This window comes from Nerophis lumbriciformis, linkage group LG05 (genome assembly GCF_033978685.3).
Source record: "Nerophis lumbriciformis linkage group LG05, RoL_Nlum_v2.1, whole genome shotgun sequence".
In the NCBI taxonomy this organism is placed as follows: domain Eukaryota; kingdom Metazoa; phylum Chordata; class Actinopteri; order Syngnathiformes; family Syngnathidae; genus Nerophis; species Nerophis lumbriciformis.
In genome coordinates, this window is record NC_084552.2 from 378,794 (window position 1) to 406,737 (window position 27,944).

Genomic DNA, 27,944 nt, shown 5'->3' on the forward strand with positions numbered 1-27,944 from the left:
GTGCCAATCAGCCACAGCTGAGGGGACACAGCACAGGTTTGCTCTTTCATGACACTTTATTAAATGTTTTTTCAGGAATAGTATTTTTAGAATGTACCGCGGTGCGTTAAAAACTTAGCTGTGAGCCACAAATGTCCCTTGGGCCATACTTTGGATACCCCTGGTCTATCCTATCCTATCCTTGAGGCAGGATAGCGTTAACATGTGGACGTGTTGATAGTGTTGACATTTATATAAAATGTTTAATAACAAACACGATCACATAGTTTTTAATCATAAATTCACGATTTTTTTGTAGAATTACTGCCTTGCTCAGGCAATTATTATTTTGTCTCTTAAAGCTTGCCGTACTTGATGTAAACACGGAAGTAAATCTACTGCGCCCCTGCCATGCACACTTAGCAATAACTTGCTGGATCTAATTTGCCTACTAGTGTGTTCATATTATATTAGTCACAATTATGTCATACTTTTATAAGCATGAACTCACTGTTTGTCTGTAGAATTACTGATTTGCGCATCAAATTATTATTTCATGCCTTACCGCTTGCCGTACTTGATGTAAACACGAAAGTAAATGTACAGTGCCCAAGCTACGCACACGTAGCAATAACTTGATATATATATTTTGCCTACCAGTGTGTTCATATTATATTAGTCATAATTATAACATACGTTTATAAGCATGAACTCACTGTTTGTCTGTAGTATTAATGCTTTGCGCATCAAATGATTATTTTAAGCCTTACCGCTTGCCGTACTTGATGTAAACACGGAAGTAGGTCTGCAGCTACGCACATGTAGCAACACAGAAATACTTCCACTTTTCCTACTTCCTACTCTTTATATTACACTTAGTCGCTCTTCATCACTAAATAGTACCGTTTTATCATAGTGAAGGACCGGAAAAGAAAGAGTTGGAGCGTGTCCCAGCGCTGTGTCCAACAATACTTAGCTTGAGTTAGCACGCTTAGCTTTGTCATGGCTGACAAAAGACAGAAATCTTTTAAATGCATCGTGATTGGAGGCGGCATCGCGGGGGTGACATGTGTGCAACAGGTAAATACACACATATATACATAGATATAGACTAATAGTGTGTGGAACAGGTAAATACACACATATATACAGTATATATACATATATATATATATAGACTAATAGTGTGTGGAACAGGTAAATACACACATATATACAATATATATACAGACTAATAGTGTGTGGAACAGGTAAATACACACACATACTATATATATATATATATATATATATATATATATATATATATATATATATATATATATATATATACAGTATACACACACACACACACATATATATATATATATATATATATATATATATATATATATATATATATATATATATATATATATATGACTAATAGTGTGTGGGACAGGTAAATACACACACACACACATAAATATATATATATATATATATATATATATATATATATATATATATATATATATATATATATATATATATATATATGTCTTAATAAGGTTATCCAAAAAATAGTGCTCGATACCGTAGTAGAGCGCAATATATGTATGTGTGGGGAAAAAAAAAATCACAAGACTATTTCATCTCTACAGGCCTGTTTCATGAGGGGGGTACCCTCAATCGTCAGGAGATTTTAATGGGAGCATTCGCATACCATGGTTTATATAGGGCACATATATATATATATATATATATATATATATATATATATATATATATATATATATATATATATATATATATATATATATACCTCCAGGTTCTGTAACAGCTTCTTCCCTCAGACCGTAAGACTCTTGAACGCATCATAATTAAATTATCCCCTCAACTCCCCCCAAAATGGATTAACTTGCTGGAATAAAAAAGACAATATAACATACATCCATAAACGTGAAAAAGTGCAATAAATTTATCTGTACAGTAATCTATTTATTTATTTATATATATTTATATATATTTAGGGCAGCACGGTGGAAGAGGGGTTAGTGCGTCTGCCTCACAATACGAAGGTCCTGAGTAGTCCTGAGTTCAATCCCGGCTCGGGATCTTTCTGTGTGGAGTTTGCATGTTCTCCCCGTGACTGCGTGGGTTCTACTCCGGCTTCCTCCCACCTCCAAAGACATGCACCTGGGGATAAGTTGATTGGCAACACTAAATTGGCCTTAGTGTGTGAATGTGAGTGTGAATGTTGTCTGTCTATCAGTGTTGGCCCCGTGATGAGGTGGCGACTTGTCCAGGATGCACCCCGCCTTCCGCCCGATTGTAGCTGAGATAGGCTCCAGCGCCCCCCGCGACCCCAAAGGGAATAAGCGGTAGAAAATGGATGGATGGATATACGTATTTATTTATTTTATATATATATTTATATATTATTTATATATATATTTATTTATTTATATATGCACCTTATTGCTTTTTTATCCTGCACTACCATGAGCTTATGTAACGGAATTTCGTTCTTATCTGTGCTGTAAAGTTCAAATTTGAATGACAATAAAAAGGAAGTCTAAGTCTAATTCTAAGTCTAAATATATATATATATATATATATATATATATATATATATATATAGTGTGTGGAGCAGGTTAAACACAATATACACACACACACACATATATATATATATATATATACACACACACACACACACATATATATATATATATATATATATATATATATATATATATATATATATATATATATATATATATATATATACCGGTATATATAGACTAATTGTGTGTGGAGCAGGTGAAACACAACGCATATATATATGTAGACTAATTGCTTACATTAATAGTGTGTACAAGTGTATTGCTTACATTAATAATGTGTAGAAGAGTATTTATTACATTAATAGTGTGTACAAGTATATTACTTGCATTAATAGTGTGTACAAGTGCATTGCTTACATTAATAGTGTGTAGAAGAGTATTAATGTGTGTGTTGCAGTTGTCGTGCAGTTTGCCGTCAGCTGACATGGCTTTGATCACCACAGGCCGCCTCATCAAGGCAGTCACCAACTATAAACAGGTCAGATTACAATGAAATAGTGGACTCATGTTTTAACGCCCTGCACACTCAAATGTTGCTGCATTTCATTAGAAGTCAACACATTGTTTCTTCCTTTGGAAAGGTGGCCACAGTTCTGGAAGAATTCCAAGTGGAGGAACAATCATCCAGTGTGCTGGAGGAGAAACTCCCCAACCTGACTGTCATCCACTCCACGGTCACAGCACTGCACACACAATCACACGTGAGTTGGACTATTAAATGTACTAGCAGTAGGACTAGTCACGTGACTAGTTGTGTTTAGTTGGCAGGAAAAGCAGCAGTTCAAATGAAAGTCAGGTCCAGGTTATCCAGGGTAATTCCCACCTAACCTTATCCTTGTCCACACACACAATGGTGGTTTAAGACCGTCAGCCGGCACAACACGACCTAGTACGTCATAGTCGCCTCTAGTGCTGCTTGGTGTGCAACTTCTTCAATTAAATGTGACTTATGTGAACAATATCCAGTGTTGTGCTATTTCAATAAAGTGGAATCCAGTGTGACTATTGTAGTGAATCACACCTGAGACATCATACATGAATCACATCTTTATTACAATGTGATAAAGAACATTTGACATCAATCAAACGAGGGATGTAGATATCTGCTCAGGACGCTCCTCACTCTTGTCTTCACCTCCATTGTCCATTCCTTTTTGCTGACTTGATATACTCTGGACCTAGACGTTGAGTCCGTGACATACATGGCGGACAATAACTGATACAGTCTGCTTTGCCAGTCCAAAAGTATTCACCGTTTTCCCTCGTCGGCCAGGTAATACAAAGCACACGCTAACTTTTTTATCACATCCACGGGAGCCCGCATTCTCGTTGTCTCTCCTTGGACAAATGGACAAAGCTAAGTAGAATCACTGGACATTGGAAAGTTCTCTTGCCGTCTGAGAAGTGTTGTATCCCAAATAGGGATGTCCCGATCCGATATTTGGATCGGATCGGTTGCCGATATTTGCCAAAAATTGCGTGGGAAGGCATGGGAAAATGCCGATCCAGATCCAGTTTAAAAAAAAACTCCGGTCCGTGTTTTCCAACGCACCGATTTAAATAATACATTCCACTTTTCTGCTGCTCCCTAATTTCCGTTCCGCATTTTCCAGCACACCTTCAACACATCCACAGGTCTGTGAATTCTCACGCAGTTGCTTTTAGCTGCTGCCATTACACGACAGGCTCTTCTCACTCTTTTCTGTGTCTCCCTCTCACAGACAGCAAGCGCACCTTCTTACACACGTCACATACTGTCACGTCATACGTCACATACGTATACGTCCTCCCCGAGCAGAGAGGTAGCAGCATGGCTAACGTTAGCTGTGATGCTAGCGCAGCCGTGCGAGCAACGCTCCCTCTAAGGTGCTCGCCTGTGCAATTGCGCACTGTTTAAGCGTCCTCTGCGCATAGCAAATCTATGCCACGCACAAAATCAAATAAAAAAATAAGCGCATAACAATTTTCGACACACGGACACGACAGAGAAAACAGTTTTCGTCATCATTGTTCAAATATTGTGACGTCTGTCGAGACGCTTATCTCCATTCTGTGCCACACGTCCACGTCATCAAAATGCAGAGGCAAACATTTCCACATCAACACCGTATGAAAAAATTAGTGATTTTTTTAGTTGTGATTTCCTTCTCTGCATGAAAGTTTAAAAGTAGCATATATTAATGCAGTATGAAGAAGAATGTTTTAATGTAGACATGCAAGCCTTGAAAGAACATTTTGAAAATCAAGACTACATTTCCTGCAAATGGGTGCATTTCTACCCTATATTTTAACTTTAGATTTATTCTCATATCAAACTCTTTTGGCTGTCTTTTTGACACTTACCCTCCACACCCTGGATTATAAATAATGTAAATAATTCAATGTGATTATCTTGTGTGATGACTGTATTATGATGATAGTATATATCTGATAGTATATATCTGTATCATGAATCAATTTAAGTGGACCCCGACTTAAACAAGTGTAAAAACTTATTGTGGTGTTACCATTTAGTGGTCAATTGTACGGAATATGTACTTCACTGTGCAACCTACTAATAAAAGTCTCAATCAATCAATCAAAACACATAGAATCATCATACTGCTGTGATTATATGCATCAAGTGTTCATTCAAGGCTGAGGCAAAATATCGAGATATATATCGTGTATCGCAATATGGCCTTAAAATATCGCAATATTAAAAAAAGGCCATATCGCCCAGCCCTAGTTCAATGATGCCATTTCTGTTTGTCATGTATAATTTTGTCTATTTTGTGTTTATCCTTGAATAAACAGGTCAGTTTCTTGTTACCAACCATTGTGTATTATTCAAACTCCCCTAATTCAGCTGGCTAGTTGTTATCAAGAGTACTAAAACCCTTTTCAACATGATTCTGACAACTAAGTAGGCTAAATAACTTTAAACTTTAATACATGCTCGGATAGGCCAGTATCGGTCAGTATCGGTATCGGTCGGTATCGGTATCGGATCGGAAGTGCAAAAACCTGGATCGGGACATCCCTAATCCCAAATAGCTGCAATGGCTTTCTCTTTAGGTATTCATGTGTGATTTCCACAAGTGTCTGTACATGTAGAAGAAGGAGAAACACGGCCATGTCTGGATGACTCGCCTCCATATTTCTAGTGGTTACCTCTGAGTGGAAACCACTTTATTATGAAGGTGGCTGTGGCGCCTTCTTTCTGACCTCACTTCCTGTGTGAGGGGCGGTCTTTCTGGTGTCACTTCCTCTCCGAACTCAGTTTATAAAGGATCAATGTGTCCATACAAAGCGAGATTGAAGAAATACAAGCCGTGTAAAAAATGATCCAAGTAAGGGAACCTTAAACGCTGGTTTAGTGTGGCTGAAACGATGCTTAGGCTAAATAATGATTCCTTTAAGGGGTTATGCAGCTTAGTGTAAGCCTTAGATTCCAGAATTCAGTGAAGTGGATCAGATATTGCCCTCAATCCCCCTAGAAGTACACTAACTTGCAACAATGTCATTTCACAACTGCTTTGTGCTGTGAATGACTCACAAGTATTGTTAACAATCAGAGATGGAGCATAGCTAATATTATAGTGTTTGGTAGCGCTACCACAATGTATTTTTCAATACTTCTCAAAATAAAGGGGACCACAAAAATGACATTATTGGCTTTATTTTAACAGAAAATATTGGGACACTCATGATACTCCAAAGAAAGAACAAAGAACAATTTTAGAACGCTGAGTTAAAAAACCTAGTGAACATGCTGGACAACTTCTCTTTTAATAGTAAGTAAGCAAACAGAATACAAAAGCTAATTTGGCTAACATACCGTGTCATTTCTGATAATATTTTGTCAAAATGATGAGGGACAAGCGGTAGAAAATGGATTATTAATCTACTTGTTCATTTACTGTTAATATCTGCTTATTTTCTGTTTTAACATGTTCTATCTACACTTCTGTTCAAATGTAATAATCACTTATTCTTCTCTTCTTTCATACTTGACATTAGTTTTGGATGATACCACACATTTAGGTATGGATCTGATACCAAGTAGTTACAGGATCATACATTGGTCATATTCAAAGTCCTGACTTTATAATGATAGTAAAAAATATCGATTTAATTATTGTAGTGTTGACTATTTACGACTCTTGTACTTGGTATCATTACAGTCGATAATGTATCTGTATAGATCCACCTATTTGTTAGTTGTTGTAGTGTTGTGTGCATGTTTAGTTAGCTATTCCTCGTCCTCCAGTGATAATGTTACTTGTAAGAAACGTACTTTATTTGTCGGCATGGAGGCCAGGATTAGTGATTTAGAAGTAGCTAAAACACTGTGGAAGGATGTTAGCCCCTTTGCAGTGTATTATTATTGCATCATTAGTTTTGAAGCTGAGATATGTCCATCCTTCATATGTCACCACACTGTTTCTGCTTGTAAGTGCTCTGCGTGGGTGTTGACTCGGCTCATATTAGCAGCAATGTCACCACGGCGTGCCATCAAGCTCATGAAGAAAAAAAAAGTACAGGTATTTTTCATAGTACCGGTATATAGTACCTTTTTAAATGAATGAATACTGCAGTACTTTAGAGTAGTCAGCGTTATATTGGAATCCGGTGTTGTTGGAGGGTCGCTTTTCTGCCTGCTTCTAGCATGTTTTATGGCTGCAATCCACCAAAACACCACCAAGTAGTCATGCAGGGCATTAGATGGCAGTAGACTATGGCACACACCAAGTAGTCATGCAGGGCATTAGATGGCAGTAGACTATGGCACACACCAAGTAGTCATGCAGGGCATTAGATGGCAGTAGACTATGGCACACACCAAGTAGTCATGCAGGGCATTAGATGGCAGTAGACTATGGCACACACCAAGTAGTCATGCAGGGCATTAGATGGCAGTAGACTATGGCACACACCAAGTAGTCATGCAGGGCATTAGATGGCAGTAGACTATGGCACACACCAAGTAGTCATGCAGGGCATTAGATGGCAGTAGACTATGGCACACACCAAGTAGCCATGCAGGGCATTAGATGGCAGTAGACTATGGCACACACCAAGTAGTCATGCAGGGCATTAGATGGCAGTAGACTATGGCATGTGTATCCAGATTAACTCAGGATACGCTTCTCTTTTTTGAGTGGACGTACTAAGATATGTAAACACTCATTTCAGTTGCAGTAGTCGGGGAAGTAGTCTTTGCCATTAGGTTGAATGTCCGTTGTTGAGTCTTTTGTTAAGAATTGTACTTGTTGCACGCCAGCAGTTTGATTGCATCTTAGTTGTACCTTTGATTGCCACATTTGGAGGCGTCGAAATGGCTAATGCTAACCGGTAGCATGTAAATGGCATCTCCAATGTAAATTAGCATTGAGCTATTGCATTCTGAAAAGCGGAGCCTTGTTTGTGAGCCAGGCACGCCGGCCTTATTTGTTGGCATGCACAATTGTAACTTTCCCTTGAGTCCGCTATGGGTGTCTGCAACAGGAAGTGACATCACATGCAACAAATGTATGGAAATAATGTATCGTGGGATTTTACGTTTACCTTGAAAAAGCACCCAATTTGGTAGGTGTCCTTAAACACAATTGCACAGCGAGTTATGGGTCTGGTAGTGCTGATTGTCTCTCAAATATATCGCCGCCTGCTGGATGGGAGTTACACTACATTGTAGGACTTTACTCTAACTTGTATTCATTTCTTCCCAGCTGGTGGAAACAGCCGACGGAGAGGTTTTTGCTTACGAGAAGCTGTGCATCTGCAGCGGGGCCAGACCTAAACTCCTGGCTGAGGACAAGCAGCATGTGCTGGGCATACGTGACACAGACAGTGTCCAGGCAGGGATACCAAATAATACTACATCCTGTTGAGACATCTTTCATTTCCTCTCTTTCTGCAATAAAGCTGAGAAGATCTCTCTTTTAAGTTAGGTGTCATTAGACACGTGCATGTCAGAAAAGTGCAAAAGACTCACAGTATTGCACCAATGTGTGTTCCAGGACTTCCAGAAGCAGCTTTCTAAAGCCAGGAGAATTGTGCTTGTCGGAAATGGAGGGATTGCCTTGGAGTTAGCGTGAGTAGCAACATTTAGAAGATTGCCTTGGAGTTAGCGTGAGTAGCAACTTTTAGAAGATTGCCTTGGAGTTAGCGTGAGTAGCAACATTTAGAAGATTGCCTTGGAGTTAGCGTGAGTAGCAACATTTAGAAGATTGCCTTGGAGTTAGCGTGAGTAGCAACATTTAGAAAATTGCCTTGGAGTTAGCGTGAGTAGCAACATTTAGAAGATTGCCTTGGAGTTAGCGTGAGTAGCAACTTTTAGAAGATTGCCTTGGAGTTAGCGTGAGTAGCAACTTTTAGAAGATTGCCTTGGAGTTAGCGGGAGTAGCAACATTTAGAAGATTGCCTTGGAGTTAGCGTGAGTAGCAACATTTAGAAGATTGCCTTGGAGTTAGCGTGAGTAGCAACTTTTAGAAGATTGCCTTGGAGTTAGCGTGAGTAGCAACATTTAGAAGATTGCCTTGGAGTTAGCGTGAGTAGCAACATTTAGAAGATTGCCTTGGAGTTAGCATGAGTAGCAACATTTAGAAGATTGCCTTGGAGTTAGCGTGAGTAGCAACATTTAGAAGATTGCCTTGGAGTTAGCGTGAGTAGCAACATTTAGAAGATTGCCTTGGAGTTAGCGTGAGTAGCAACATTTAGAAGATTGCCTTGGAGTTAGCATGAGTAGCAACATTTAGAAGATTGCCTTGGAGTTAGCGTGAGTAGCAACTTTTAGAAGATTGCCTTGGAGTTAGCGGGAGTAGCAACATTTAGAAGATTGCCTTGGAGTTAGCGTGAGTAGCAACATTTAGAAGATTGCCTTGGAGTTAGCGTGAGTAGCAACATTCCAAGGAGCATTGTGCTTGTTAGAAGATTGCCTTGGAGATAGCGCGAGTAGCAACATTTAGAAGATTGCCTTGGAGTTAGCGTGAGTAGCAACATTTAGAAGATCGCCTTGGAGTTAGCGTGAGTAGCAACATTTAGAAGATTGCCTTGGAGTTAGCGTGAGTAGCAACTTTTAGAAGATTGCCTTGGAGTTAGCGTGAGTAGCAACATTTAGAAGATTGCCTTGGAGTTAGCGTGAGTAGCAACATTTAGAAGATTGCCTTGGAGTTAGCGTGAGTAGCAACATTTAGAAGATTGCCTTGGAGTTAGCGTGAGTAGCAACATTTAGAAGATTGCCTTGGAGTTAGCGTGAGTAGCAACATTTAGAAGATTGCCTTGGAGTTAGCGTGAGTAGCAACATTTAGAAAATTGCCTTGGAGTTAGCGTGAGTAGCAACATTTAGAAGATTGCCTTGGAGTTAGCGTGAGTAGCAACTTTTAGAAGATTGCCTTGGAGTTAGCGTGAGTAGCAACATTTAGAAGATTGCCTTGGAGTTAGCGTGAGTAGCAACTTTTAGAAGATTGCCTTGGAGTTAGCGTGAGTAGCAACATTTAGAAGATTGCCTTGGAGTTAGCGTGAGTAGCAACATTTAGAAGATTGCCTTGGAGTTAGCGTGAGTAGCAACATTTAGAAAATTGCCTTGGAGTTAGCGTGAGTAGCAACATTTAGAAGATTGCCTTGGAGTTAGCGTGAGTAGCAACTTTTAGAAGATTGCCTTGGAGTTAGCGTGAGTAGCAACTTTTAGAAGATTGCCTTGGAGTTAGCGTGAGTAGCAACATTTAGAAGATTGCCTTGGAGTTAGCGTGAATAGCAACATTTAGAAGATTGCCTTGGAGTTAGCGTGAGTAGCAACATTTAGAAGATTGCCTTGGAGTTAGCGTGAGTAGCAACATTTAGAAGATTGCCTTGGAGTTAGCGTGAGTAGCAACTTTTAGAAGATTGCCTTGGAGTTAGCGGGAGTAGCAACATTTAGAAGATTGCCTTGGAGTTAGCGTGAGTAGCAACATTTAGAAGATTGCCTTGGAGTTAGCGTGAGTAGCAACTTTTAGAAGATTGCCTTGGAGTTAGCGTGAGTAGCAACATTTAGAAGATTGCCTTGGAGTTAGCGTGAGTAGCAACATTTAGAAGATTGCCTTGGAGTTAGCGTGAGTAGCAACATTTAGAAGATTGCCTTGGAGTTAGCGTGAGTAGCAACATTTAGAAGATTGCCTTGGAGTTAGCGTGAGTAGCAACATTTAGAAGATTGCCTTGGAGTTAGCGTGAGTAGCAACATTTAGAAGATTGCCTTGGAGTTAGCGTGAGTAGCAACATTTAGAAGATTGCCTTGGAGTTAGCGTGAGTAGCAACATTTAGAAGATTGCCTTGGAGTTAGCGTGAGTAGCAACATTTAGAAGATTGCCTTGGAGTTAGCGTGAGTAGCAACATTTAGAAGATTGCCTTGGAGTTAGCGTGAGTAGCAACATTTAGAAGATTGCCTTGGAGTTAGCGTGAGTATCAACATTTATTTGAAATGCAGCTAGTGCCATCTTGTGGAGTTAGTAAAAACTACATTTGGACATGTACAGATATTAATGCAAATGTTTTACTCTCCAAAAAAATCATCATCCTCTGTAGTTGAAATTGTTTTTGTCTATTTGTTTTGTCAGAGTTACACAATTGGTAGAATAACAAGCCTTGTCATGTAATATAGAAATATTGTTTGCAGAGGATGTAGTTTTAGGACCTACTGAAGCCAAAAGGAGACTCTGGTTAAGTGAATAATGTACAGCAGGGATATCCAAAGTGCTAATCAACTACTAATCAATCAAACACAGTACTATACTGTTTGAAAAGTACAGGTTCCCTATATATATACAGTATATATATATATATATATATATAAATATATATATATATTCCCACACATACATATATATAAATATATATATATTTTTTTTATGGGCATGACGACGTGTCGTCACGTCATGACATTGCTGGTTTAGGAGCAGAGGAGCATGTTGGGCAGCGCACACACACAGAGTACTTACAAGCAGACACAGTGTGTAGACAGAAAAGGGAGAATGGACGCATTTTGGTGTAAAAAGTTAAGATAAAGGTGAGGTTATAACACTGAAACACCCTCAGGAAGAGCTGCTTTAAGACATGGCTAGCTAGCTAGCGGCTAGCATCCATCCTTAGTGTTTTAGCTACTTCTAAATCACTAATCCTGAAATAAAGGGAGTTTCTTACAGGTATCATTATCACTGGAGGACGAGGAATAAGCTAAACATGCTTCACTACACACCGTAGGAGGATACAATAGCTCACCGCTAACAGCAAGCTAGCGCCCCCGCTGGATTTACACCTGACATCCACTGTAATGATACCAAGTACAATAGCGTAGCTAGTCGATACTACTATGATTATGTCGATATTTTTCATCATCACAAAATCTTATTTATTTAAAAAATAAAACCATATTATGTTCATAAACTCATATAAACTACGGCGACAAATAAAGTATGTTTCTTACAAGTAGCATTATCACTGGAGGACGAGGAATAGCTAAACATGCTTCATTACACACCGTAGGAGGATACTATAGCTCACCGATAACAGCAAGTTAGTGCTCCTGAATGTTAAACAACTAGGTGGATCTATACAGACACATTATCGACTGCAATGATACCAAGTACAAGAGTCGTAAATAGTCAACACGACAATAATTAAATCAATATTTTTTAACTATCACAAAATCTTTTGTTATTGTTTATAAAGTCAGTAAATATGTCCCTGGACACATGAGGACTTTGAATATGACCAATGTATGATCCTGTAACTACTTGGTATCACATCCATACCTAAATGTGTGGTATCATCCAAAACTAATGTCAAGTATCAAAGAAGAGAAGAATAAGTGATTATTACATTTGAACAGAAGTGTAGATAGAACATGTTCAAACAGAAAATAAGCAGATATTAACAGTAAATGAACAAGTAGATTAATAATACATTTTTTACAGTTTGTCCCTCATAATGTGTACAAAATAATAGGTGTATAAATGACACAATATGTTACTGCATACGACTAATTAGGAGTCTTTGTTTGTTTACTTACTACTAAAAGACAAGTTGTCTATTTTATTGAAGGACTAAATGAGAATAATAAACATATCTTTCATCTACACTAACATTTGTTCTTACAATAAAGACAATAATGACATTTTTGTGCTCCCCCCCATTTAGAAAAGTATACATTTATTGAAATACATTTTGGTAGCGGTAGCAAAATACTGGTATGGGGACTCCCTGGTGCCTACTGTAGCTGGAGATCCAGAGTGTGAAGTGGTTCTCCCCGCAGGTATGAGGTGGAAGGCTGTGAGGTGGTATGGGCAGTGAAGGACAACGCCATCGGAAACACCTTCTTCGATGCGGGAGCCGCACAGTTCCTGGTCCCGTCGCTGGGGGCCGACAAGCCGGAGAGAGCCGCTCCCTGCAAGAGGCTTCGCTACACCACACAGGATGCAGCGGCCCAGACCTTCACAGCAGGTCTTCACATCTTTAAAAAAAAAAAAGGAGCATTTGTGGCCCAAACTAGGCTTCTAAAGTATGTGGTGTCCTTTCCAGATGGAAATAGGCGAGGACGTGGCTCTGGTCCAACAGAGGCTGGCAGTGCGCTCGGTCCAGACTGGCATGAAGGGATGGTTCTGAAAGGAGCAGAGCAGGTGAGGACTTGATCTAGACCAGGGGTCGGCAACCTTTACCACTCAAAGAGACATTTTGACCCCTTTCACACATTCAAGACAACAATGGGAGCCACAAAACTCTTTTGAAATTTAAAATGAAATAACACTGAATATAAAGTAGATTTATTTATTTATTTGTGCTATGTATAAAGCAGACACGCGGCCCACAAGACGTAAGTTTTATATGAATGGCGCTTGACAGCGTCATACTTGCCAACTCTCCCGATTTTTCCGGGAGACTCCCGAAATTCAGGGCAACTATTCTATGGGATGTCTGCTGATTTGTACCCAAACAACAATAATAAGGGCGTGCCGTGAAGGCACTGCCTTTAGCGCCCTCTACAGCCTGTACTAACAGTGTGCCAGCCCGGTTGCATGTTGTATGCGGCTTCTGCAGACACACATGAGTGACTACAAGGCATACTTGTTCAACAGCCATACAGGTCACACTGAGGGTGGCGATATAAACAACTTTAACACTCTTACTAATATGCGCCACACTGTGAACCCACACCAAACAAGAATGACAAACACATTTCTGGAGAACATCCGCATCGTGAGTCAACATAAACACAACAGAACAAATACCCAGAATCCCATGCAGCACTAACTCTACTACATTATACACCCCCCGCCCCCCGCGACCACCAAACCCCGCCCACACATCAACCCCCCCCCCCCCCCCCCCCCCCGCAGATAGTGTAAAATGGGACGCTAAAGGCACTGCCATCACAGCACGCCCCCAATATTGTTGCGCCGGGAGATTTTCGGGAGAGGCACTGAAATTCGGAAGTCTCCTGGAAAAATGGTGAGTGTCAGCAAGTATGCAAGTGAGCCGCATCAGAGTGATGAAAGAGCCGCGGGTTGATGTGGACTATAAAAGCATGTTTATGTTACTGCTGCTCTGTCAGGCATCCCACACACTCTCAGTGGAATATCAGTGTGAGGTGGACAAGATCTTCACCTCCCAGGAGATGCTCAACTCCACAGCTGCACGGCAAACAAACACAGCTGATACCGGTGAGAACTAGGTCGACATTCACAATCCAGTCCTCAACCACCATTTCCCATCCGGGCCTAGGAGGAACATGGCCGGTCTATGTCCAGCTGACCAACGGCAAGACTTACGGCTGTGACTTTGTGGTCAGTGCCACCGGAGTCACACCCAACACCCGGCCCTTCTTACCTGGCAACAATGTAAGGACAACCATCAACTACAATAACAACATCTCTATTTACTTCAATAACAACTCACCTAACTATTTACTTCAATAACAACTCACCTAACTATTTACTTCAATAACAACTCACCTAACTATTTACTTCAATAACATCTGTGTTTGACTATTTACGTCAATAACAACTCACCTAACTATTTAATTCAATAACAACTCACCTAACTATTCACTTCAATAACAACTCACCAAACTATTTACTTCAATAACATCTGTGTTTGACTATTTACTTCCATAACAAGTCACCTAAATAACCAACTATTTACTTCAATAACATCTGTGTTTGACTATTTACTTCCATAACAAGTCACCTAAATAACCAACTATTTACTTCAATAATATCTGTGTTTGACTATTTACTTCCATAACAAGTCACCTAAATAACCAACTATTTACTTCCATAACAAGTCACCTAAATAACCAACTATTTACTTCAATAACATCTGTGTTCGACTATTTACTTCCATAACAAGTCACCTAACTATTTACTTCAATAACAAGTCACCTAAGTATTTACTTCAATAACAAGTCACCTAAGTATTTACTTCAATAACAAGTCACCTAACTATTTACTTCAATAACAAGTCACTTAAGTATTTACTTCAATAACAAGTCACCTAACTATTTACTTCAATAACAAGTCACCTAAGTATTTACTTCAATAACAAGTCACCTAACTATTTACTTCAATAACAAGTCACTTAAGTATTTACTTCAATAACAAGTCACCTAACTATTTACTTCAATAACAAGTCACCTAAGTATTTACTTCAATAACAACTCACCTAACTATTTACTTCAATAACAAGTCACCTAAGTATTTACTTCAATAACAAGTCACCTAACTATTTACTTCAATAACAAGTCACCTAAGTATTGACTTCAATAACAACTCACCTAACTATTTACTTCAATAACAACTCACCTAACTATTTACTTCAATAACAACTCACCTAACTATTTACTTCAATAACAAGTCACCTAAGTATTGACTTCAATAACAACTCACCTAACTATTTACTTCAATAACAACTCACCTAACTATTTACTTCAATAACAAGTCACCTAAGTGACAGATGTGTGTGTTGCATGTGAGATGATGCATTCAAAGATGCCACCTGCTGGTTGTATGAGCACACTGCATCTAGTCCTGGATAGTCCCCATTAAATGTGGCGGAAATAATCCATGTGTAACATAGACCATTATACATGTGTAACATAGACCATTATAAATGTGATTAGTAAACGTCAATAATAGATGTATTTACTGTAAATAAAGTCATGCAGACAGTTTTAAAATGTGGCCGACTGCAGCGAGCTGCCTCATCCAGAGATCCGACCAGACGCTTCATTTTATAGCATTTATGTTTTTAACACATTACCATGAATGGAAATGATCACAAATGCATCATTTTTAAAAGTTGCAAATGGTAAACTCTTATTTAGTGAAAGGAAAAGAAATGTAAAACTGCATCAATATACACAATAGTCCATTTTGAATTGAATCATGAGGTGGCCAAAGATTCCCGCCTCTACTCCTGCTCCTTAGTGCTTCAGCCACACGCAGGATTCTCACAGGAATCAGGAAAAAAGACCCATTGTGTTGTTGGAAAAAAGGAACAATAAAAATGTAAGGAAAAAGACATAATAAGAACATTAGATATTATTAACTACAAACGTCTGCGAGGGCCATTTTGATAGTTTATTTCTTTAAAAAAAGATTGAAAAATGAGTCTCAGCGTTGTGTTGTACGTGACAAATTGTATTATTAGTTATTAGTATCAACATTTCTGCTTTTTCATATTACATGACGTGTTTTTGCTCTTTTGTTCTTACATTAGTAGTGTTGTTTTTTGTCACCCATAACACAAAGTTTTGTCTTTAGGGCTGTCAAAATCATTCACTTAAGTCATGTGGGACTTTTTTACAAGACAACAAGGTTTACCATATAGAGGAGGGACAATTGTACCACCATTTTCTCTGCTAGGTGTCACTGAAGGACAACAACTGATTCAACCATTTCACTCTTTTACCACATATCCTCCATTGCTGTATTTGCAGTTTGCTTTAGCGGACGATGGCGGTCTGAGAGTGGACGACCACATGATGACATCACAGCCTGACGTCTACGCTGCCGGAGATGTGTGCAGTGCATGCTGGGAGCACAGCCCTTACTGGCAACAGGTATCTAGTCTGGTGACATACTTAGTCCGTCTTGACAGGCATCAAGTCTGCTGCTGACTTGTGACATAGTTAGTCAACAGGTGTGGTGCTGTGACATAGTTAGTCAACAAGTGTGGTGCTGACTTGTGACATAGTTAGTCAACAAGTGTGGTGCTGTGACATAGTTAGTCAACAAGTGTGGTGCTGTGACATAGTTAGTCAACAAGTGTGGTGCTGTGACATAGTTAGTCAACAAGTGTGGTGCTGTGACATAGTTAGTCAACAAGTGTGGTGCTGTGACATAGTTAGTCAACAAGTGTGGTGCTGTGACATACGGTAGTTAGTCAACAAGTGTGGTGCTGTGACATAGTTAGTCAACAAGTGTGGTGCTGTGACATAGTCAACAAGTGTGGTGCTGACTTGTGACATAGTTAGTCAACAAGTGTGGTGCTGACTTGTGACATAGTTAGTCAACAAGTGTGGTGCTGTGACATAGTTAGTCAACAAGTGTGGTGCTGTGACATAGTCAACAAGTGTGGTGCTGACTTGTGACATAGTTAGTCAACAAGTGTGGTGCTGACTTGTGACATAGTTAGTCAACAAGTGTGGTGCTGTGACATAGTTAGTCAACAAGTCTGGTGCTGTGACATAGTTAGTCAACAAGTGTGGTGCTGTGACATAGTTAGTCAACAAGTATGGTGCTGTGACATAGTTAGTCAACAAGTGTGGTGCTGTGACATAGTTAGTCAACAAGTGTGGTGCTGACTTGTGACATAGTTAGTCAACAAGTGTGGTGCTGACTTGTGACATAGTTAGTCAACAAGTGTGGTGCTGTGACAGTTAGTCAACAAGTGTGGTGCTGTGACATAGTTAGTCAACAAGTGTGGTGCTGTGACATAGTTAGTCAACAAGTGTGGTGCTGTGACATAGTTAGTCAACAAGTGTGGTGCTGTGACATAGTTAGTCAACAAGTGTGGTGCTGTGACATAGTTAGTCAACAAGTGTGGTGCTGTGACATAGTTAGTCAACAAGTGTGGTGCTGTGACATAGTTAGTCAACAAGTGTGGTGCTGTGACATAGTTAGTCAACAAGTGTGGTGCTGTGACATAGTTAGTCAACAAGTGTGGTGCTGTGACATAGTCAGTCAACAAGTCTGGTGCTGTGACATAGTTAGTCAACAAGTGTGGTGCTGTGACATAGTTAGTCAACAAGTGTGGTGCTGTGACATAGTTAGTCAACAAGTGTGGTGCTGTGACATAGTTAGTCAACAAGTGTGGTGCTGTGACATAGTTAGTCAACAAGTGTGGTGCTGTGACATAGTTAGTCAACAAGTGTGGTGCTGTGACATAGTTAGTCAACAAGTGTGGTGCTGTGACATAGTTAGTCAACAAGTGTGGTGCTGTGACATAGTTAGTCAACAAGTGTGGTGCTGTGACATAGTTAGTCAACAAGTGTGGTGCTGTGACATAGTTAGTCAACAAGTGTGGTGCTGTGACATAGTTAGTCAACAAGTGTGGTGCTGTGACATAGTTAGTCAACAAGTGTGGTGCTGTGACATAGTTAGTCAACAAGTGTGGTGCTGTGACATAGTTAGTCAACAAGTGTGGTGCTGTGACATAGTTAGTCAACAAGTGTGGTGCTGTGACATAGTTAGTCAACAAGTGTGGTGCTGACTTGTGACATAGTTAGTCAACAAGTGTGGTGCTGTGACATAGTTAGTCTATCTTGTGACATAGTTAGTCCATCTTGCTGCAGATGCGCTTGTGGACGCAGGCTCGCCAGATGGGCTACTACGCCGCTCGCTGCATGGCGGCAGGAGTCTTGTCCCAGACTATAGAGCTGGACTTCTGCTTTGAGCTCTTCGCTCACATCACCACCTTCTTCAACTACAAGGTAGGCAGCATGATGTCACTCATCAGGTTGAAGGTGTGGTGACAGAGTGGTCTTCACCAGGTGGTCCTGCTGGGCAAGTTTAACGCACAGGGGCTGGCCTCCGACCATCAGCTGCTACTGCGATGCACCAAAGGCCAGGAGTACGTCAAGGTGATGATGACCCACTTCCTAAGCTATTATACTTTTGATGTTATTCATTATTTAACCTATTATTATTCATAACCAGCCACCCAAACATGTCCAAATGTTATGTTAACATTTTATAGTTTATATGTGTAACTAACATGTTATTATTCATAACCAGCCAAGTCAACATTTCCCCAAACTTATCCCAATCATTTGTGCGAAGTTTGTGCTGCAAAATATTTTTGTCTAAATATAGTTTTTATGTTATTGACGTTTTATAGTTTTTTACGTTGTTAACGGGTAGAGATGTCCGATAATATCGGCCAATAAATGCTTTAAAATGCTAATATCGGAAATGATCGGTATCAGTTTCAACCTCCTGATTTTCCCGGGAGACTCCCGAATTTCAGTGCCCCTCCCGAAAATCTCCCGGGGCAACCATTCTCCCGATTTCCACCCGGACAACATTATTGGAGGGCGTGCCTTTAGCGTCCTCTACAACCTGTCGTCACGTCCGCTTTTCCTCCATACAAACAGCGTGCCGGCCCACTCACATAATATATGTGGCTTTTACACACACATAAGTGAATGCAAGGCATACTTGATCATCAGCCATACAGGTCACACTGAGGGTGGCCGTATAAACAACTTTAACACTGTTACAAATATGCGCCACACTGAACCCACACCAAACAAGAATGACAAAGACATTTCGGGAGAACATCTGCACTGTAACACAACATAAACACAACAGAACAAATACCCAGAACCCTTAACTCTTCCGGGACGCTACAATATACACCCCCCGCTACCACCGAACCCCGCCCTCCCCAACCCCCGAATTGGGAGGTCTCAAGGTTGGCAAGTATGCTCTAGTACCGTATACTCTGGACTGAAGATGTGTGCCTTCATTGTTTTTGTAGCTGTTGTTTTGAGGCGTGTTTAAAAAAAAAAATACAAATAATGCACTTTGTGAAAGTCAAAGTATAGTATTTCCCATAGTTGTAGTGGGTATCAGGATTATCTCAGGGAGAGTATGTCTCAAATTCCAAGCTGCTGTTTTGAGGCATGTTAAAAAAAATAATGCACTTTGTGACTTCAATAATAATAAATATGGCAGTGCCATGTCGGCACTTTTTTCCATAACTGGAGTAGAAGTTGTTCTCTTATTTTGGAAAACCTTGTTTTTGATTGATTGATTGAAACTTGTGTTAGTAGATTGCACAGTACAGTACATATTCCGTACAATTGACCACTAAATGGTAACACCCCCATAAGTTTTTCACACTTGTTTAAGTCGGGGTCCACGTTAATCAATTCATAGTAAAGTGACATAGTTTAATGCATCCAGCGGGGCATCACAACAAAATTAGGCATAATAATGTGTTCATTCCGCCACTCTATATATCGGCATTGGTTGATATCGGAATCGGTAATTAAGAGCCGGACAATATATGATTATTGTATATTTGCAAAAAAGCCATTATCGGACATTTCTATTAACGGGTAATTAAGGTGTTATTATTCATAATCAGCCCCCCGAATATCTCCTTCGTCCCAATTGTTTGTACATTTGATCTGCAAAACATTTTTGTCTAACTGTTATAGTTTTTATGTTAACGTTTTATAGTTATTTATTATTTCATGTTATTATTCATAACCTGCCCGCCCCATGTCTGACCACGGTCTGGAGGGGATGGGGAGCGGCTGGAGAAGTCCCAGGTGAGACCTGGAAGAGGTCTTGTTCCTGGCACAGACCGAACACGCCTCTACGTACTCCCAGACCTCCGTCACCATGTCTGGCCACCAGAACCGCCGGGAGATCACAAACATGGTTCTTTTAACTCCCGGATGACATGAAAGCAGCGAGGTGTGGGCCCAATGAATCACCCGGGGACACAGCTCCGTGGGGACAAACAATCAATTATCAGGACATCCCCTAGGTGGCGGGGCCACACCGTTAGCTTGCTTTACCTCGGTTTCTGTTGGCCAAGTTACCGCTCCTAGCACACAGTTCAGTGGAAGGATGGTCTCAGGTTTCTTGGCCTCAAGCTCGGGGTGGAATAGTCGTGACAGGGCGTCTGGCTTGACGTTGCGGGACCCCGGCTTGTAGGAGAGTGAAAAGGAAACGCTGTTAAAGAAAAGCGCCCACCCGGCCTGGCGAGAGTTGAATCTCTTAGCCTTCTTGATATATTCCAGATTCTTGTGATCCGTCCAGACGATGAATGGGTGTTCGGTCCCCTCGAGCCAATGCCTTCATTCCTCCAAGGCGAGCTTCACCGCCAGCAACTCCCCATAGTTTCTTTCAGCTTTGGACAGAAAGGCACAGGGATGCATCTTCCCATCCTGTTGAGAACGTTGAGACAGGACCGCTCCAACTCCTCCATTACAAGCGTTCACCTCCACGACGAACTGGCGCAGTGGGTCCGGAATGGGGAGGATGGGAGTTGAGGTGGAAGGCCCTCTCTGCCTCTGGAGACCAGTGGAACCGCACCTGGGTGGAGGTAAGACTGTGGAGAGCAGCAGCTATTGCGCTGAAGTTTCTGACAAACCGCCTGTAAAAGTTAGCAAAGCCCAAGAATTGCTGAACCTTTTTGCGGTTGTCAGGTGTAGGCCGATCGGCCACAGCGCTAACTTTAGCCGGAACCATCTGCACTCTTCCAGGAGCTACAATGAAGCCCAGGAAGGAGACAGTGTCGCCATGAAAAACACTCTTTTCAGCTCTAACATACAAGTCATTGTCCAAGAGTCTCTTTAAAACCTGATTTACGTGGACCTGGTAAGTGTCATGACGGAGGCTGCAAGGGCGCGACGGCGGTCCACCTCTCGTTTGAGGTCGCCGGTGTTGGTGACTGTCGAGCCGAGGTATCTGACGGTAGGGACAAAGTGGACAGGGGTATCCTCAAATAAGAAGGGTGGTGGGTCTGGTCCATCGCCGATATGCATGAGTTCGGTTTTGGACCAGCTGATTTTCAGGCCGAGCTGTTTGGTCTCCTCATCAAACACACCGAGGGCCTCCCTGAGCTGGTCAGCGGTCTCACTGAACAGGGTGGTGTCATCGGCGTATTCGAGGTCCTTTAGGGTGTAGTTTCCAAGTGACACCCCGGGGACTCGCACACAGACTCTGGACATCAGGTGGTCGATGACACAGTTAAATAGTTCTGGTGCGGCAACACAGCCTTGCCTGACCCCGCTGTTGATGGGGAACCACTCAGAGTCTTTACAGTTCACACGCACACAGCTTTCTGCACCCTGATACAACTGCTGAAAGAGTGTGGTGATTTTAGTTGGGACTCCGAGGGACTTCAGGATGTTCCAGAGGGACATGCAGTCCCTGTGGAGACCGTTGTGGCGACACCGGCACATATCTCGGGACACCAAGTTGAGGGTCTACAATTCCTCTGTCATCTCTGTCCTTCTGTACGGCTCGGAAACATGGCCGCTGAATAACATCCTGGCGGCCAGGCTAGATGGCTTTGATTCCAGAGCCCTCAGGAGGATAGAAGGCATCACGTGGAGCCAGCATGTCACCAACAAGACCCTAAGAGAGCTAACCCAACAGCTCCCAGCCTCTCGCCTCGCAGCAATGCGGCGAGTGCGCTGGTACGGCCATGTCATCCGCCTGCCGGGGGAACACCCCACGCGCAAAATCCTGGACTTCAACCCGCAGCGAGCTGGCTGGAGACGCCCTAGAGGCGCCCCCAGGACTCGCTGGCTGGATGTATTATCCCAGGACCTTAAGGCCTGCAATGTGACTATGGCACAAGCTCAACACAAAGCCCACAATAGACCCAGATGGAGAGACCTGGTTGCTATGGTCGGCTCTACGCACCCTGAAGTGCAAGAGGACTAAGTGAAGTGAAGTGAAGGTAAGTGTCACTGTCAGGTGAATAAATCAATATATCGTCAAGGTAGACGGACACGAAATGGTCCAGGAAGTCTCTTAGAACTTCATTGATCATGGCTTGGAACATGGTGGGGGCATTGGTGAGTCCAAAGGGCATGACCCTGTATTCATAGTGACCACTGGGTGTGTTGAATCCGGTCTTCCACTCGTCTCCCTCTCTTATTCGGACCAAATGGTAAGCGTTGCGTAGATCCAGTTTGGTGAATATTTTGGCCTGTTGGAGTTGGTCGAAGACAGAAGACATGAGGGGAAGAGGGTAACGGTTCTTGATGGTAATGTCATTCAGTGGGCTGTAATCAATGCAGGGTCTTAACGACCCGTCGTTCTTCTTCACAAAGAAGAACTCTGCTCCTGCTGGTGATGATGACGGGCGAATCAAGCCAGCTTCCAGTGATGCCGAGATGTGGCAGCCCTTTCTGGACCAGAGACAGAGTACAGACGCCCTTTAAGAATAGTGGCACCGGAAAACAGTTCGATGGCACAGTTGTAGGATCGGTGGGGCGGAAGTGACCGGGCCTTTGTTTGGCTGATGACTTGTCGCAGGTGGTGATAACCGGAGGGAACGGAATTCAGGTCCGGAAATTCTGAGTCTGTGGCAGGATTGGAAGAAAAAATATTAATTTCCTTGACACGTTTTCCCTGGAAAGTAGAAAAAACACAGTTCTTGGTGCATTCCCTTCCCCATTTGCTGATCTCCCCTGTTTTCCAGTCAACACGAGGGTTATGTTGGTACAGCCATGGATGCCCCAAGATCAGAGAATGAGAGGGTGAAGTAATCAAGAATGGAACAATCTTTTCCTAATGGCAGTCAATGTTCATTTGGACAGGTTCACTGATGTGTGTGATGGTGAAAAGCTCCTTACCATTCAGAGATCTGGCTCTAGCGGTTCTGATTTGAGTCCTAGTCTCCCGGCTAAACCCCAGTCCATCAGCAACAAATTATGTTAGTATCTGCTTTTAAATATTTAGGATTTTGAATTGAACAGAATGGGTGACAAAGGGCAGCCTTGGCGGAGTCCAACCCTCACTAGAAACGTGTCCGACTTACTACCGGCAATGCGGACCAAGCTCTGGCACTGATCATACAGGGAGCGGACTGCCACAATCAGACAGTCCGATACCCCATACTCTCTGAGCACTCCCCACAGGACTTCCCGAGGGACACGGTCGAATGCCTTCTCCAAGTCCACAAAGCACATGTAGACTGGTTGGGCAAACTCCCATGCACCCTCAAGGACCCTGCCGAGAGTATAGAGCTGGTCCACAGTTCCACGACCAGGACGAAAACCACACTGTTCCTCCTGAATCCGAGGTTCGACTATCCGGCGTAGCCTCCTCTCCAGTACACCTGAATAGACCTTACCGGGAAGGCTGAGGAGTGTGATCCCACGATAGTTAGAACACACCCTCCGGTTCCCCTTCTTAAAGAGAGGAACCACCACCCCGGTCTGCCAATCCAGTGGTACCGCCCCCGATGTCCACGCGATGCTGCAGAGTCTTGTCAAGGCTGCCCTTTGTCACCGATTCTGTTCATAACTTTTATGGACAGAATTTCTAGGCGCAGTCAAGGCGTTGAGGGGATCCGGTTTGGTGGCTGCAGGATTAGGTCTCTGCTTTTTGCAGATGATGTGGTCCTGATGGCTTCATCTAGCCAGGACCTTCAGCTCTCACTGGATCGGTTCGCAGCCGAGTGTGAAGCGACCGGGATGAGAATCAGCACCTCCAAATCTGAGTCCATGGTTCTCGCCCGGAAAAGGGTGGAGTGCCATCTCCGGGTTGGGGAGGAGATCTTGCCCCAAGTGGAGGAGTTCAAGTACCTCGGAGTCTTGTTCACGAGTGAGGGAAGAGTGAATCGTGAGATCGACAGGCGGATCGGTGCGGCGTCTTCAGTAATGCGGACGCTGTATCGGTCCGTTGTGGTGAAGAAGGAGCTGAGCCGGAAGGCAAAGCTCTCAATTTACCGGTCGATCTACGTTCCCATCCTCACCTATGGTCATGAGCTTTGGGTTATGACCGAAAGGACAAGATCACGGGTACAAGCGGCCCAAATGAGTTTCCTCCGCCGGGTGGCGGGTCTCTCCCTTAGAGATAGGGTGAGAAGCTCTGTCATCCGGGAGGAGCTCAAAGTAAAGCCGCTGCTCCTCCACATGGAGAGGAGCCAGATGAGGTGGTTCGGGCATCTGGTCAGGATGCCACCCGAACGCCTCCCTAGGGAGGTGTTTAGGGCATGTCCGACCGGTAGGAGGCCGCGGGGAAGACCCAGGACACGTTGGGAAGACTATGTCTCCCGGCTGGCCTGGGAACGCCTCGGGATCCCACAGGAAGAGCTGGACGAAGTGGCTGGGGAGAGGGAAGTCTGGGCTTCCCTGCTTAGGCTGCTGCCCCCGCGACCCGACCTCGGATAAGCGGAAGAAGATGGATGGAGGATTTTGAATTGATGACCACTTGAGTTTTAAGGAGCACATTCAGTATGTTGTAAAAAAAACTGAAACTTTTACTGGGATTTTATTATAGAAACAAGTCTTGCTTTTCTTTTACTGTGAAACAGAAATTGGTGGAAACAACCTTTTGACCTGTTATTGACTATGGAGATGTGTTGTACATGAATGCTACTGCTGCTTGTCTCCACAAGCTGGATAGTGTGTACCACCAACTTACTCACCATTGTGTGTTATACTCAATGGTTAACTGGACATCTTTATGTGCTGGACGCCTCAATCATTGGTATGTTTTCATCTACAAAACCATTCTGGGTATCACTCCATCTTATCTGTCTTGTCTTTTAACAAAGAAACAAGGAAGTCACAATCTTCGTTCAATGAATGTTCTGCAATTTGTCGTCCCCAAAGTAAGAAGTGAACTGGGCAAGAAAGCATTTAGGTTTTCAGCAGCGAAGGCTTGGAATAACCTACAATGGAATATTAAACTTCAAACCCTAGTTACGTTGAATGAGTTTAAAGCTTCTGTGAAAGGACTGCAGTCTACCTTGTCTGTATGCACATGTGTCATGTCAGCAAGTTTTAATGTTGTAAATGAGATGTTTTATGTATTTGTTTACTGTTTTTAATGTAACCTTGCTGCTGCCCTCTTGGCCAGGTCTCCCTTGGAAAAGAGATCTTTGATCTCAATGGGATTTTACCTGGTTAAATAAAGGCTAAATACAAATAAAAATCAGACTCTCGTCTGCCCCAGAGTCTATTAGCGCCTCTAGATCTGTGGTCGTGTGATGAGTGATCGTGGCATCTGAGGTGCAGCCGGAAAAAAGTTAAAAAACCAAACAAAAGATGAGCAGCTGAATATAAGACGACCACTGGGACCTCTTGGCCGGACAGGAAACGACAAGATGGCCGCCCTCTCCCCTCCATCAGCCGCTTGCGTCGCTCCTCTGGGGTCAGTCGGGCTCTTCCCAGCTGCATGGGCTCCTCCTCCCGATCAGTGCGGAGGTGAGGAAGTAGCTCCGTCCAGCTAGGTGCGAAAGTACGGGTGGTTCTTCCTGCATCAGCCGATCCCACACCACGCTGTCGTTTCAGCTGGGCTAGTTGGTTGTCCGTCCTGATGGCGAGTGCGATGAGGGAATCTTGGTTGTCGGGTAGGTCCAGGGGAACGAGGAGCTCCTGTATGGCAGTTCCGAGTCCCTTCAGAAACAGGTCATAGAGGTCCATGTCGCCCCATCAGCTTTCTGCTTTAACCTGCTTAGTTAGCTCTTGCGCATTTTCTCTGCTGGAGGACACCGGGTCAAAAGTCTTAGTTAGAGCAGCTTGAAAGTCTGTGAATTAGTGGCAGAGTGACGAGCTCCGCCCCCAATCGGCGGAAGCCCACGCTTTGGTTCTATCTGTAAGGTGTGAAATCATGAATGCGATCTTGGAGCAGTCCGTGGGAAACGCATGGGGCATCAGCTCGTTATGAATAGCACAGTCTATCAACAATGTTTTGCACAAACCGGGGACCTCCAGCATATGAGGCCGGAGGGGCCAGCTTCCATCCGCTTCTGGGAGGAGGTGAAGGCAACGTGGGAGCGGCAGTTAGCGTGGGAGGTTGGGACGTCGGGTCCGGTCGAGCAAACTGCCCGAGTAGGTCTAGCAGCTGGGAGTAGAGGTGACCCATGTGCGCTGCCATCGCCGTCTGAAAATCCTCCTGTCGGGCGAGCCGTGATTCCTGGGCACGCAGGATCTCCTTCAGTCCTTTGGCCTCTGCTGAGTCCATACTGGCCAGAGGATACTGTTAGGTCTTGGCAAGAATGAGGACTCACTTGCAGACGGGAAACGATTGACGACAAGGTGGCAGGATGGTTGAAGTTGACACAGGTGATACATGTGTTGTGGTTACAGGTGATCAATGTGTTGTGGTTACAGGTGATGCTGTGTTGTGGTTACAGGTGGTGCTACAAGGTGGCAGGATGGTGGGAGCAGTGCTGATCGGGGAGACGGACTTAGAGGAAACCTTTGAGAATCTCATCTTGAACCAGATGGACCTGACACGGTACGGGGAGGATCTACTCAACCCCAACATTGACATAGACGACTACTTTGATTGAAATAGACTTTTCTTTGAAATATGAAAGTTCCAATCAAATAAATATGACGGAGAACTAATAAGGTTATTAAGAATGACTTTGTCCACCCACATTGCTAACACCTGGTCATAGCTCACCTTCATGCACAGCACAGGTAAACATCTACCTGTGGCAGCAGAGCAGAAGTTTCACTTTAACATCTCATAACTGTAGTGCGTTCAAGGACCCTCGATTAGAGTAAGAAAAAGAGGCGTCGCTAGGTTTTAAAGACATGGGGCTAAACCTGTAGGCCAAACTTTTGCCACTGAGGGTCCGCACACTAAAATTAAAGCATCTGGGGACTATATATATATATATATATATATATATATATATATATATATATACACATCTTACTTTATTATAAATATTTCATATGTAGTACTCTCAACAGTGGATATGAGGTACTGTACTCTCTCATACATACATATACCGTATTTTCCGCACTATAAGGCGCCCCGGGTTATTAGCCGCACCTTCAATGAACGGCATATTTCAAAACGTTGTCCACCTATAAGCCGCCCCGGACTATAAGCCGCGCCTACGCTGCGCTAAAGGGAATGTCAAAAAAACAGTCAGATAGGTCAGTCAAACTTTAATAATGTATTAAAAACCAGCGTTCTAACAACTCTGTCCCAAAATGTACGCAAATGTGCAATCACAAACATAGTAAAATTCAAAATAGTGCAGAGCAATAGCAACATAATGTTGCTCGAACGTTAATGTCACAACACACAAAATAAGCATAACACTCACTTTCTGAAGTTATTCTTCATTCGTAAATCCTTCGAATTCTTCGTCTTCGGTGTCCGAATTGAAAAGTGTGTG

General features: G+C 42.6%; 1 protein-coding gene across 4 annotated transcripts; it reads left to right on the top strand.

The window, feature by feature from the left end:
- On the top strand, positions 1-27,159 carry pyroxd1 (pyridine nucleotide-disulphide oxidoreductase domain 1). Of its 4 annotated transcripts, none has more exons than XM_061961464.1 (13): positions 1-36; positions 2,986-3,066; positions 3,170-3,289; positions 8,300-8,428; positions 8,591-8,664; positions 12,856-13,043; positions 13,122-13,219; positions 14,152-14,260; positions 14,322-14,437; positions 16,537-16,659; positions 18,394-18,531; positions 18,592-18,681; positions 26,940-27,159. In XM_061961464.1, the coding sequence occupies exons 2-13, from the start codon at positions 3,013-3,015 to the stop codon at positions 27,096-27,098; spliced, it is 1,398 nt and encodes a 465-aa protein (XP_061817448.1). In that variant the 5' UTR covers positions 1-36; positions 2,986-3,012; the 3' UTR covers positions 27,099-27,159. The 4 variants fall into 4 exon arrangements, with proteins under 4 accessions (XP_061817448.1, XP_061817447.1, XP_061817449.1 ...); XM_061961463.1 differs by lacking the exon at positions 1-36 and adding an exon at positions 757-1,059; XM_061961465.1 differs by lacking the exon at positions 1-36 and adding an exon at positions 757-1,059 and having other exon boundaries at positions 18,592-18,671.
- The last annotated feature ends 785 nt before the right edge of the window (positions 27,160-27,944 follow it).

Excerpts from the sequence above, each read along its gene's own strand:
- pyroxd1 (XM_061961463.1), top strand. The coding sequence starts at position 982 with ATGGCTGACAAAAGACAGAAATCTTTTAAATGCATCGTGATTGGAGGC. Across the intron at positions 14,261-14,321 it reads AACAAACACAGCTGATACCG|GAGGAACATGGCCGGTCTAT; the intron begins GTGAGAACTAGG and ends ATCCGGGCCTAG. Across the intron at positions 18,532-18,591 it reads CCACCTTCTTCAACTACAAG|GTGGTCCTGCTGGGCAAGTT; the intron begins GTAGGCAGCATG and ends GGTCTTCACCAG.